The sequence below is a fragment of the Canis aureus genome, chromosome 25 (assembly GCF_053574225.1).
Source record: "Canis aureus isolate CA01 chromosome 25, VMU_Caureus_v.1.0, whole genome shotgun sequence".
Taxonomy (NCBI): Eukaryota; Metazoa; Chordata; class Mammalia; order Carnivora; family Canidae; genus Canis; species Canis aureus.
The window spans coordinates 7,177,531-7,190,081 of NC_135635.1; the positions used below are offsets into that span (position 1 = coordinate 7,177,531).

General features: G+C 34.3%; 1 protein-coding gene across 1 annotated transcript in view; it reads left to right on the forward strand.

Annotated features, from left to right (window-relative positions):
- RPAP3 (RNA polymerase II associated protein 3) overlaps positions 1 to 12,551 on the forward strand; it is a 40,586-nt gene that overhangs the window by 17,324 nt on the left and 10,711 nt on the right. Inside the window, exons 6-12 of the mRNA XM_077870328.1 lie at positions 2,616 to 2,737; positions 3,453 to 3,523; positions 4,657 to 4,782; positions 5,742 to 5,869; positions 8,238 to 8,359; positions 9,879 to 9,949; positions 10,066 to 10,167. Of these exons, the coding sequence (XP_077726454.1) occupies positions 2,616 to 2,737; positions 3,453 to 3,523; positions 4,657 to 4,782; positions 5,742 to 5,869; positions 8,238 to 8,359; positions 9,879 to 9,949; positions 10,066 to 10,167 (742 nt within the window). The remainder of the gene's footprint in view (positions 1 to 2,615; positions 2,738 to 3,452; positions 3,524 to 4,656; positions 4,783 to 5,741; positions 5,870 to 8,237; positions 8,360 to 9,878; positions 9,950 to 10,065; positions 10,168 to 12,551) is intronic.

Consider the following 12,551-nt stretch of genomic DNA (forward strand, 5'->3'; position numbering starts at 1 on the left):
AGTTTTTACTGTTTAAATGACATTTTTAAGTCTTTGAATATCCTGACAAATTATAATATTTACATTTTGTAATATATCTACAATTTAGTACGTGTAAGTTATGGAAAATAATTTTAAATAAACCCACATGCCCCTACCACCCAACTTAGGAATTAGAACATTACTGTTACTATTTCTGAAGCTACCTTAGGTTCCTTTCCATATCCTGACCCTTGCTTCTCTCTGGTTAATAACTGAGATGTTTTAAATTGCCTATTTATCATTCTTTTGGTTTAAAAAAATTCATTGTATATGTATATATTCCTAAATAATATAGTGTAACTGTTTATTTTTGAGCTTTGATATATGTAATGTTGTCTTCTGTGGCTTGCATATTTCTTTGAATATTATAATCCTAAGATTTGTTCATCTTTTGCATGTAACTATAGATCTTTCATTTCTGGGATCCCTAGGTGGCGCAGTGGTTTAGCACCTGCCTTTGGCCCAGGGCGCTGATCCTGGAGACCTGGGATCAAATCCCACGTCAGGCTCCCGGTGCATGGAGCCTGCTTCTCCCTCTGCCTATGTCTTTGCCTCTCTCTCTCTCTCTCTCTCTCTCTCTGTGACTACCATAAATAAATAAAAATTAAAAAAAAATAGATCTTTCATTTCTACTGTTACATATAATTCCTTTTTAGGGAGGTACTATTCTGTATCCATTCTCCTGTTGCTGGGTTTTTGGTTGCCTCTCCTTTCCTACCTGTGCCCCCGCCACCATTCACACCCTTCTTTTCTTCTTGGTTTAAATTTTTTTTTTTTTTTTTAAATTTATGATAGTCACACAGAGAGAGAGAGAGAGGCAGAGACACAGGCAGAGGGAGAAGCAGGCTCCATGCACCGGGAGCCCGACATGGGATTCGATCCCGGGTCTCCAGGATCACGCCCTGGGCCAAAGGCAGGCGCTAAACCGCTGCGCCACCCAGGGATCCCTTCTTCTTGATTTAAAATAGAGATACTGTCAACATTTTTGTATGTTTCTTGGGGTTAGGTCACAGGATGTATGTACGTTTGACTTCAGATGGTGATGACCAATTGTACAAATAGTACAAAGGTGGTTGTATAAGTTTTTATTCCCATTAGAACTGTGTAAGAATGCTTGTTCCATATCTTTCCCAACACTGGTAGAATCGGGCTTCGTAACTGTTTTCAATCTACTGGATATAAAATGGTAATTCATTGTGGTCTTCATTTGCATACCCACAATTGCTAATAAAGCTGAACATCTTATCTATTCACCACTTGTATTTTTTTCTTTTTTTCCTGTGAAATGTCTGTTTTGTCTTTGGTCATTTTTCTTTTAGGCTCTTTTTCTCTTGATTTTTAAGAATTCTTTATTCTGGATACTGATTATTTTCTCTCAATTTGTGTCTTTGCTTTTTTTCTCTCTGTGAAGTCTCAGTGAACAGAAATTCTTAATTTTTAATATATTCAATTTATTGATTTTTTTTAAAGGATAGCACTTCTAAAAATATGATTTGTTAAAAAAACGTTTCCTTCTCTGAGCTAATAGTCTTCTGTATTTTCTTCTAAGTTTTTATGTTTTACTTTTCACGGTTAAATCTTTATATATGCTGAAGGTAGAATTCCAGTTTCATATCTTTTCATATGAATATTTCAATCGTTTCAGTCTTTTTATTGAATATCTATGCTTTTCCCATGGATCTGCAATGCCACCATTTTTCTATGTCAAGTTTGCACTGATCTCTTTTTTAATCCCTGTTTTCCAATTGATCTGTTGCTTATCCCTATGCCTTTTCCATACTATCTTTAATTGCTAAAGCATTAAAAGTCTTGATATTTGGCATTGGGCTTGTTTTCTTACCTTATTATTTTTCAGGAGTGTCTTCGGTATTCTTAGACTTTTGCTTATCAGTGTAAATTTTGGAATCATCTTGTCAAATTCTTTGAAAAATTATGTTGGGAATATGATTATAATTGCTTTGGATTTATAGCTCAGTTTGGAGAGAATTATATTGCTATGTCTCTGACTTATTATAGATCATGAATGTGCTATATATCTCCGCTTAAGTCTTCTTTAATGTTTGTGAGGACAGGCTTCAAATTTTCTGTGTATGAGTCTTACATATCTTTTGTTAGATTTATTTCTGTTTTTTATTGCTTATCTCAAGTAAAGCAGCCAGCTTGCAAACTTTCATTATTTCTAAGTGTCTCTAGATTGTTTTGAGTTATTTTAGGTAGATGATTATATCATCCGAGAATGTCAGTTTTATTCCTTCCTTTCCAGTCTTTTTGGCTATATTTCTTTCTTTGTGAAACTACATTAGTCAGGACCTCTAGCACAATACTGACAGAAAAGCAGTAATAGTGGACATTCTTGTTCCTTGCTTTAAAGGAACATTACTTAACATCTCACCATCACTAATTAATGCCTTTCGTAGCTTTAAGTAAATAAAAAAAGATGGGAAACACACCTTTAATTGGGAACTTAATCCCCTTCTGGGATTTTCAGAAACAAATTATGAAGTTCTAGTTTAACAATTGAATTTTATTAACTTTAATATTTTTATTTTTAATTAATTAATTTATTTTTTAACTTTAATATTTTTAAATTGCAGATTTGCTGTTGCTGAGTCAGATTGTAATTTAGCAATTGCCTTGAATAGAAGTTATACGAAGGCTTACACAAGACGAGGTGCTGCTCGATTTGCATTGCAAAAATTAGAAGATGCCAAAAAAGGTATTAATATTTTCCAAGTCCTTATTATCTAAAAAATTCTTTAACAGTTTAACAGATGTTATACAAAGAATCATAGATACTAGACAATCACCATTACTACCTTAAGAGCTTTGTGTATTTGAATAAGGCTCATTTTTGCTATTTAAAAATATCTTGATACTTTGTGACAGAATGCGTTATTTGCCACCAGTCAGACTTCCGTTCAAATTCTCATTCCACCATGTATTTAGCTGTGTGACCAAAGGGAAAGTTATGGATCTCCTATGATTTTCAGTTTCTTACCTGTAAAATAAGGATTAAAACATCTTGTTGGATCTTTTGAGGCAGAGGCACTGCACATAAAGTTTTTAACACATTTTTCTTTGTAAATTCTAAGCCTTTTATTATTCCATAAAATAGATTTATATACTATAAATTACAAAATCTGAATAAAGTTGATAACCTGATAGGATTCTGCTACTTCTTGGGTTTATGACATGCAACTTAACGATAGCAAGTATCCTTCCTGGGGCTGGTGGGTGAAGGTGATTGGTCACGGATTCTGTAGGGTTTTGCTTGTCCTGGGGGAGAACAGAGATACTATTGATTAGCAGTTCTTACTCTGAATTTTTCTGTAAAACACTTGCCTCTTTGTCACATGTAGCAAATGATTATTGTTTTATAGAATTTTTTTAATACCCTATCTTTCAAATATTTATCTTCTAAATTTACTTAGATTATGAAAAAGTATTAGAACTGGAACCAAATAACTTTGAAGCAACGAATGAACTCAGGAAAATTAATCAGGTAAATCACAGTTATTTAAATAAAGTGCATTACTTACCTTTATTTGACGAAGTAGAGGTTTTTGTGTAGTCTTTGTACTATAGATGACTTAATAGAGACTTTTTCTAATTTTAATTCTTTGTACCGTATAGTTTTACTAAACAGATTTGCAAGCTAGAGGAAGTAGAATGGTATTTAAAGATCCTTAGGAGTCCTCTTAAAAAGTCGTCTGAGGGGCACCTGGCTGGCTCAGTCAGTAGCACATGCAACTCTTGATCCTGGGGTTGTAAGTTTGAGCCCCACATTGAGGTAGAGATTACTTAAAATAATATCTTAAAAAAAAGTCATCTGAGGTCTGTGAACTGCTGCTGCTTTATATTTTCCCAGATGATAGAATTATTTCTCTTTATCCCACTAAGTTTTCTTTTTTGGCTAGTGCTTTGATTTCTGTACTAAACTTTCATATATTTCTTTGATTTTGTAATTTTTAAGTTGCTCCATCCTTAATGTTTTAGAAAAAACTGCTAATTTTTAACAGTGAGAAAATAGTTATAATTTAGCTATAAAATTTGCTGTTAAATGATACTGTACAGTTACATATTCCTTTCATTTTGCTGTTGAGTCAGTTACAATCATTTTGCCATCCATTGAAACTGAGAAAAAAATGACAATGACTGGGAAAAATGTGCTTTTAAATATTGCCATGATTTATTGCAGTAAAATCTGACAAATCTATCAGCTTGCTTATAATTAGGAATTGTTATATATTTTTGTATTTTTGTATTTGGTTAAATAATGACTATGCTAAATTTGAGAAATTTGGTGATGTGGTCTTAATTATCTGTTTATTTTTGAAAATAGTTACCTGAATAGTGCCTGGCCTGTGTAGAAATTCAATCAATATTTCTTGAATAAATAAATGAACAACTACCACTAGTGGATATGATTTATTTTATTTGGAATAAGATGTATATTAGATTCACTATTTTGTTTTTTAACTTGAATTAGACTTTGAATTAGAGTAAAAACTATTATTTCAATATTAATTTGAACTGACAAATTCTAATACACCTGAGTAATTTAGTTTTTTAAAGTTAAATATATATGCATCTTGCGTTACTTGTTTTATTTTAGCTAACTACTGTGTCTCCTAGGCTTTAACATCCAAAGAAAATTTATATCCAAAGGAAGCTGATACAATGATTAAATCAACTGAAAGAGAGGAAAAGCAAATTGAAGAGCAACAGAATAAGCAGCAAGCCATTTCAGAGAAAGATCTGGTAAATCAGAGGGATTTCAAGCTATACATGTTTTGTTGAGTTTACTCTTCATTTCTTGTATCCTGTTTCTATCTTCTGTAATATTAAAATTCTTCAGTAGGAACTGAAAGTTATACTAAAAATCTCCGGAGCTTACTAATTCAAAATTTGAGTAATTGGTGACTTAACACATAATTTAAAAAAATAACAGTTTAGGGAGCAAATTACTTTTGAGTATTTTAACATATTTACATGTAGGTGGTTATACATTTAACACAGAGATAAGTTACAGTTCATTTTGATAGAGAATTTTTTTCCATTCACACTGGACTATTTCTGATCAAAATTCCTTTAGAAATCCCAAGTCAAGATTCAGTTTAACATATTTTTAGCTTTTCTTGGACCCACAGAAGATTTTTTTTTGGAATGACATTAATTGTGATAAACCTGACTGATTATAAATGTTAGAGTGAAATCTGGTATACACATTCCAGTATGGTTTAATTTATCCTATTTTAGCCCTGTTGATGTTAACCAAGGAATGAGCTGTACAATTCTGGTACTCTGTTCTTTCACAAAAATTATTTGAGTTATGAAATTCTATTGTACAGCTTCCATTATAACTAAAGAGTATAATATTTGGGTCTGTATTTATTGAGTGTGTTTTTAAATTTAGGGCTTTGTATAATAATTAGTAGAAAAATGGTTAATAGTGCAAAGTAGTATAGAGGTATACCTTTTTTTTTCTTTCTTTTTTTTTTTTTTTTTTTAGTACTGAAAAGAGAATAATGCCATTATAAAAAAACAACCTAAACAGATTCTAGAACATGTATCATGGACTAGATTATTAACATTAAAATATATTTTAGTTACTGATATAATATTGATGGGTATTCTTGTAGTGTTTACTTAAGATTTGAATTCAGCTAATTTTTTGTATATTTTTTTATTCTTTTTTACACTTCTCTCCAAAATGATAGGGGAATGGATTTTTCAAAGAGGGAAAATATGAAAGAGCAATTGAATGCTATACTCGAGGGATAGCAGCAGATGGCACTAATGCCCTTCTTCCAGCTAACAGAGCAATGGCCTATCTAAAGATTCAGAAGTAAGTCTCCGTTATAGTTAATGTTTTTTAGGATGAAAATGAAATTTACCATAAGTTGGCATATTAGATAAATAATAAATTAAAATATAATTTATTTACTCTTGAGCATTAAATTTAAACGAAGAACTGAGTATCATCAGCACATATTTAGTAAATGTTTGCTCTTGTTATTATTTTTCCACTTGTAATAGTATGGCATTACACAATTTAACATTTCTTTAATAGTTTTATGAGTGATTTAAAAATTATTTTCAAGTTCTTATCTGGCAGTATTTTATATATGCATATCCATACATACATAACAAAAGAGAGTTATTGCCATTGAGATCAGCTGGTTGATTATATATACAGCTAAAACTTGGTCCTGTGATACTAATCAGCTGTTTCTGGCTGCACTCTTAGGGGTTCTAAGTTGGACAATCAGCAGGGTAATATCTGATGGCAGAAACTGTCTCACAGTTCTTTATATCTGTTGTAATAATATTTTATATACTAGTGACAGGATTTAAGAAAAAAAAACCTGTAATTATTTAAAATAGGGATTCTGAACTTTTTTTGGTGCCATTGACCCATTTGGCTGATGGGGAACCTTTCTCAATAATATATTTGAATGCATAATTATACATTTGAAATTACAAATGTAAAATATTACAGTTTGCACACTATATCTAGTGGTATATATACTTCATTGACACAACAAAATGAGAAACTACATTTAAAATAGAGGCTGATTTAAAGCTAAATTTGTTTTGAAGACATAATATGAAAATTTCTTTTTTTCTTTTTTTTTTCATAATATGAAAATTTAAATTTGGGCTGATCCATGACATCTTCCACCTGGTGATGAACCAATAAGTGTGGATAGGAAATAAAAAGGTAACACAGATGATTGTGTTACCAATGTGATAGCATATGACTTTACTTTTTGGTATCTGAATGACTAGAAGGGGTAGAGTTAGTTGTTTATGGTTGGACAGTTAGGTCCTAGGAGCATTTATAGACAGGGATACTGTGATCATATACAAATAACAGGTTTAATTACTACTGTAATATTTTGAGATGTCTGTAATAGTTGTAATGTGATATGAAAGTATCTATGATATTTATTGGGGCAAAGTCATAGCTACTACTTTTGGTACTGTGGTTTGTTGTCTACAGTTATAATTGAAAGAAGAGCTAAATCCTATTTAAAAGTTAGTGAAAATAAGGATGTAATATTTTTCCCATCCAACTTTTCAGATCTCTCAAAGGACTTCAGGTTAGGAATTCCTGTCATAGAAGTAAATTTTGTCTGTATATTTATCCTCACTTAAACTAACAGACACAATTAGCGATATATTCTGTTGGTTAGGGTAAGTGAGATGAAAGGTTGAATGTTCTAGTACAGATTTAAAGGCACAATAGTAGAAAAGTTAATGTAACTTCTGGAAAAGGCAAGTGATAATTATGGCTATTACCCAGGGTACAGTGCTGGAGAGTCAGTAAAGTATTTTACCCTGAAAACTGGGGGGGGCATGCACATGTCTTGAATGAGAGAATGATATAATCAGCAAAGTAGAAAATATATTGGTGGAACATATGCACACATATTTGCACAGATACATATCCTTTCTTTTGTTGAAAAGTGAATTAAAGAATTAAAGAGAATTAAGACATGTTTAAGTTCACTAGAAATTTTTACTTCATTCTTATAAGGTCTTTGTTTTGAGGATAGGATGGCATTCATCTAGGCTTTGGGGGAGAATGTAATCATAGGTGATTCTCTTTTTTTGGGATTTTTTTATTATGAAAGTTTTGTAGATTTCATAAATGTAATATAATAAGCCCCATGAACCAAATCATCTAATTTTAACAAGCCATACTTTTGTCATTATAATTAGTATTTATCCCCCTGTCTGAGTCATTACAAAGCATATCAGAGACATTATGACATCTTTTTTTTTTTTTTTTTTTTTTTTAATTTTTTTTTTTTTATTTATGATAGTCACAGTGAGAGAGAGAGAGATAGATACAGGCAGAGACACAGGCAGAGGGAGAAGCAGGCTCCATGCACCGGGAGCCCGACGTGGGATTCGATCCCGGGTCTCCAGGATCGCGCCCCGGGCCAAAGGCAGGCGCCAAACCGCTGCGCCACCCAGGGATCCCCATTATGACATCTTATCCCTAAAGGATAACCACAATACCATTACCATGCCAAATAAATTCACAGTAATTCATTAATGTCATTTTGACATATAGGAGGGTCAAAGACAGATTTGGGAGTTTTTAATTAAAACACTGTGACTGCTTTTTACATTAGAGACTCAGTTTATGTGAAGTTTCTCTATAAACTGCATTTTCTAGTTGTTAATTTTGTCATGTTGGATAGATATGAAGAAGCTGAAAAGGACTGCACACAAGCTATATTATTAGATGGCTCATACTCTAAAGCTTTTGCCAGAAGAGGAACAGCAAGAACATTTTTGGGAAAGTTAAATGAGGCCAAACAAGGTATGACTATTTTTATAACTGCTATCACTTGTCCTCATGAGACTCCCAAGTTACAGAAGCAGGGACTTGTGTAGCTTTTCCATAGTTCAAGGATATAGAACTCGCAGAAGTAAATTTTCTTTCACGGTTCAGATGGAGGGTAGTTTGCATATTTGAAGGAATGTAGCTTCCGTGGTGGACCAGATTATCTTTTACTTGAATGGTGTGTGGTCTCATCTGGCTAGCTGTCAATCAGAGTTAATGAGTAATTTGAATTAGAGGTGAGAAGGAAAAGGCAAAAAGAAAGAATCAGCCATTAAGGATTAGAGGATAATGTGAAATCTACAAGGATGCTCCTTTTTAGTCTCAGTACTAGTTATTTTATTTTTCCAGGACCTGTCTTTTAAGTACTCATTCTATTAGTCTTTTTGAAGAACCAGCTTGGTTTTATTGTGTGTGTTTTCTGTTTCATTTATTTCTGCTGTTTATTTCTTTCCTTCAATTGTGTTTAGGTTTATGTTATTTTATTTTACTTTTTTTTTTAACAATTTTATTTATTTGAGAGAGAGCGTGTGCATGTATGCATGAGAAGGGGAAGGGGCAGAGGGAGCAGGAGAAGCAAGCTTCGCACTGAGCAGGGAGCCCAACTCTGGGGCTCCATCCCAGGACCCTGGGATCATGACCTAAATGGAAGGCAGACACTTAGCCAACTAAGCCACCAAGGCGCCCCTATTTTACTAGGTTTAATTTGCTGTTTTTCTAATATCTTGCATTCAGTACTTAGATAATTGATATTCAGCCTTCCTTCTTAATGATATGTGCATTTAAATCTGAGAATTTCTCTGTAAGCCTGGCTTCAGCTGTAGTGTGTGCATCTAAAAAATGGTAGCAAAATAAACATACTATAAAATTTATCATCTTAATCATTTTTAAGTATACAATTCAGTGGCATTAAGTACATTCACACTGTTTGCACCCGTCACCACCAAACATCTTCAGAACTTTGTCATCATCCAATTGTGAAAATCTACTGATTAAGAAGTCCCCATTCCCCTCTCCTTTAGCCCCTGGTAGCCACTATTCTACTTTCTGTTTCTATAAATTTGACTATTCTAGATTCCCCATATAAATAGAATCATGCAGTATTTGTCCTTTTGTGTCTGGTGTCTTTCACTTAGCATAATGTCTAAGGTTTAAGGCCAGATGATATTCCATTACATGGAATATCTCTCTTAGATGCTGACTTACATTCGGTGAGTAACCCTGTCATTTATTAATAGTGTGAACTTTGGTAAGTTAGAGGACCTCTAGGCTTCAGTTGTATCATTTGGAAAGTGGGGTTGTGATGAGGGTGACATGAAAAGTTGCATAAAGTAACTAGAAGAGCACTCAATGTTTAGCTCTTATTATTGCTCACCTGTTTCCTAGTGTCCTGAGTTAAAACTTCTAGAGATTAATCTGGGTTATTAACTAAATGTGTCATGTCTTGAACTCTGTAAAGTATTTTCACTAATTCATTCTCCTTAAAAATTCACTTTAGATTTTGAGACTGTTTTACTTTTGGAACCTGGAAATAAGCAAGCAGTAACTGAACTTTCCAAAATTAAAAAGGTAATGTATTCTCTTCACCAAAATATGGCCTTATTTTCTGAAACAGAAACACGTTATCTGTTATATAATTAACTTGAGAATATTTGGTAGTCAATGCTTACATATTTATTTTCAAGGACTTAATTGAGAAAGGACACTGGGATGATGTTTTTCTTGATTCTACACAAAGGCAAAATGTGATAAAACCTATTGATAATCCATCTCATCTTGGGTCAACTGTAAGTAAAGCACTTTTCTTTCATTTTTTTTTCCTTTTAATATCAGTTTTTTTTTGTTAAAGATTTTATTTATTCATGAGAGATATAGGCAGAGATATAGGTAGAGTGAGAAGCAGGCTCCCTGTGGGGAGCCTGATCGATCCCAGGACCCCTGAGCCAAAGGTAGACAATCACTGAGCCACCCAGGTGCCCCTATATCAGTGTTATATTAATAAGAGTTGGAAGCAAACTGTTGAATTAATAAACTCGTTTTAGAATCTTTAAAAAATGCTCTTAGGATTATTGACATAATAAAATTGGGGGAAATTCAGCTCTTTAGAATTCTGGGATGACTTTTTCAGTGACTTAATTTAGCACTATGAATTTAAATATATATATTTTTTAAGATTTTATTTATTTATTCATGAGAGACACACAGAGAGGCAGAGACACAGGCAGAGGGAGAAGCAGGCTCCATGTAGGGAGCCTGACATGGGACTTAATCCTGGGTCTCCAGGATCAGGCCCTGGGCTGAAGGCAGCGCTAAACCGCTGAGCCACCCGGGCTGCCCGAATTTAAACATTCCTTTTTTTTTTTTTTTTTTTTGAATTTAAACATTCCTATATATTTTCTGATATTAAAGGAATTTGAGGTAGCTTTACATTTTATAATAATTATTTTTAATTTCTAGTACCATTTTCATATAGGATTATGACTTTATTACAATAGCCTTGCATCCTATGTGGGGTTAGATCTAAAATCAGTACCTAAGGTTAACAACAACAGAAATAAGGATGAATGTGATCCACTGCTCAGATCATTTATCAGGTGGAGGTGGTAGGTGCGTCCCCAGCACCACCAAGGTGCAGGAGGCAGAGATGGTTCATAGCCCTGGGTGGTGATGAAGGAAGGGGCCCATGCAGTAGGACGCGCAGGATGGCCTTGGTAAAGGAGGAGGTCCTCTTGTAACCATATTGACTTGCAGAGCAGAAGTGAAAGCTGTGTTGATATGAGAGACAAAAGAGCCAATAATACCAACAACAGCTGAAACCCAAAAGAGCAGGTGTGACCTGCCACCTTTCCTACCCCACCAGATTCCAAGAGAGCAGGATCACGCCAGAAAGCACTCCATCCCACTGGGTGCCACATACAGCTTGAGGGAATAGACACCAAGAGGCTAAATTACTGTCACTACAAGTCACTGCCCATGTGTGCAAATGTAGAATGGCAAGGGTTCCATCCTAGAGGATTAACAGAAGTTATAAACTAATAAGGTAGCATATTCCAGACAGGCAGGCATCTGTGTTTAGGATAACCCTACGTCCCTCCTCCTCCGTGGCTGCAGGAGATGGTTATTTGTTGAGAACAAAAAGAATGAGAATAAAAAGCCCATTCTCCACACGTGGAATCATAATCACTGCTATGGAAAAGTTCTACCTGCTAGCCCATGACCACCTTTTGCTTCCCTTCTTGATAAAGGGGACTTTCTCTGGGAGTTCTGTGGCCTCAGAGACCTCTGGGAGATGGAGATTCCTAGAGTTTTGGAGGGAAACTGAGTGTTTTCTGAGAGGAGTATGTTACTTATAAATGTCAGCTAAGCTCAGCTATGTTTGTCTTATTAATTCATAGGTAGGTAGGTCTTATTTTAAATACACCATGAGACACATAGTAATTACGTTTTATGGAAAAAGGAGGCAAAAATTCTAAATAACAGAACAACAGAATAAATAACACAAATGTGTTTTGATTTCTAGTATTAAACCCTAATGATGTATTTTTTTTTTTTTTTTTTCCTAATGATGTATTATGAGAGGCAGTATCAGTTCTAACAGTGACTCAGGGCACAGCAGAAACTGCTCATATGAACACAGCCGAAGGACTTTGTGTGCATCTGGCCCTGCAGTTAACTGATTTTTCTCTCTTCATGACTTCATTTCTAGTGTATGTTTTCTACAAATATGTCACCTCTAACAATTCAGAATATTTTTACCTAGGGTACAACTGGTGGGATTCTGTATAGCACATTTACCAAGGAGGTGGAGCAGTGATGAGTTAGGAAATTTCCCTTACCTGAGACCATTCAAAATTGCACAAAGCACACACTGTAAAGTTGGAGGGATGGCATCTCACCTTTTCCAGTGGTGAGGATTACCGCAGACATTCTAAACAGGTCGGCCACCTCACTGGAAACAGGAAAGGTGGAAACAACAACAACAATCCTGCATAGAGGAGTTCTGGAAGGAGTCAGCCAGGCCAGGAGGCTTCAGCGTCGAGGGTGGTTTCGTCTTGTTTGTGTTATTCCTAGAAATATATAATCAACTCCCTAAGGTCCTCAGGCTTTAAGTACTTTTGGCTTTTGGAAGCATAACCGAGATGACAAGCTGAAAATCGAGAAGCCTGTAGGG